This window comes from Crocuta crocuta, unplaced genomic scaffold (genome assembly GCF_008692635.1).
Source record: "Crocuta crocuta isolate KB4526 unplaced genomic scaffold, BGI_CrCroc_1.0 scaffold115, whole genome shotgun sequence".
Taxonomy (NCBI): Eukaryota; Metazoa; Chordata; class Mammalia; order Carnivora; family Hyaenidae; genus Crocuta; species Crocuta crocuta.
The window spans coordinates 7,036,435-7,036,686 of record NW_027530575.1 but is presented as its reverse complement, the minus strand read 5'-3'; the positions used below and the strand labels follow the sequence as shown (position 1 = coordinate 7,036,686).

At 58.3% G+C, this 252-nt stretch overlaps 1 protein-coding gene across 1 annotated transcript in view; it reads right to left on the bottom strand.

Moving 5' to 3' along the window:
- Positions 1-252, bottom strand: part of ODAD3 (outer dynein arm docking complex subunit 3) — an 8,561-nt gene that overhangs the window by 478 nt on the left and 7,831 nt on the right. The window contains exon 12 of the mRNA XM_077767997.1: positions 21-105. Coding sequence (XP_077624123.1) covers positions 21-105 — 85 coding nt within the window. The remainder of the gene's footprint in view (positions 1-20; positions 106-252) is intronic.

Below are 252 nucleotides of genomic sequence, written 5' to 3'. Positions count from 1 at the left end.
TTTTCCCTGACCGTACTGACCGAAGAACTTGTCCTTGTGACTGGAGAGGGGCAGAGCGATGCGGGTGTTGTACAGGGGCAGCTTTCCCTCTAGGCTGGAGTAGAACTGGAGGGAGGGAGCGAGCGAGAGAAAAGAGGGTGGGCGGGGTAGACGCTATAGGGAAGTCCTGTACCCCCCGCCCCTTCCTCACCCCATTCCAGGATATACCCTGATTCCACAGGAGACCTCTGCCCACCCCTCCCCTTTACCTTT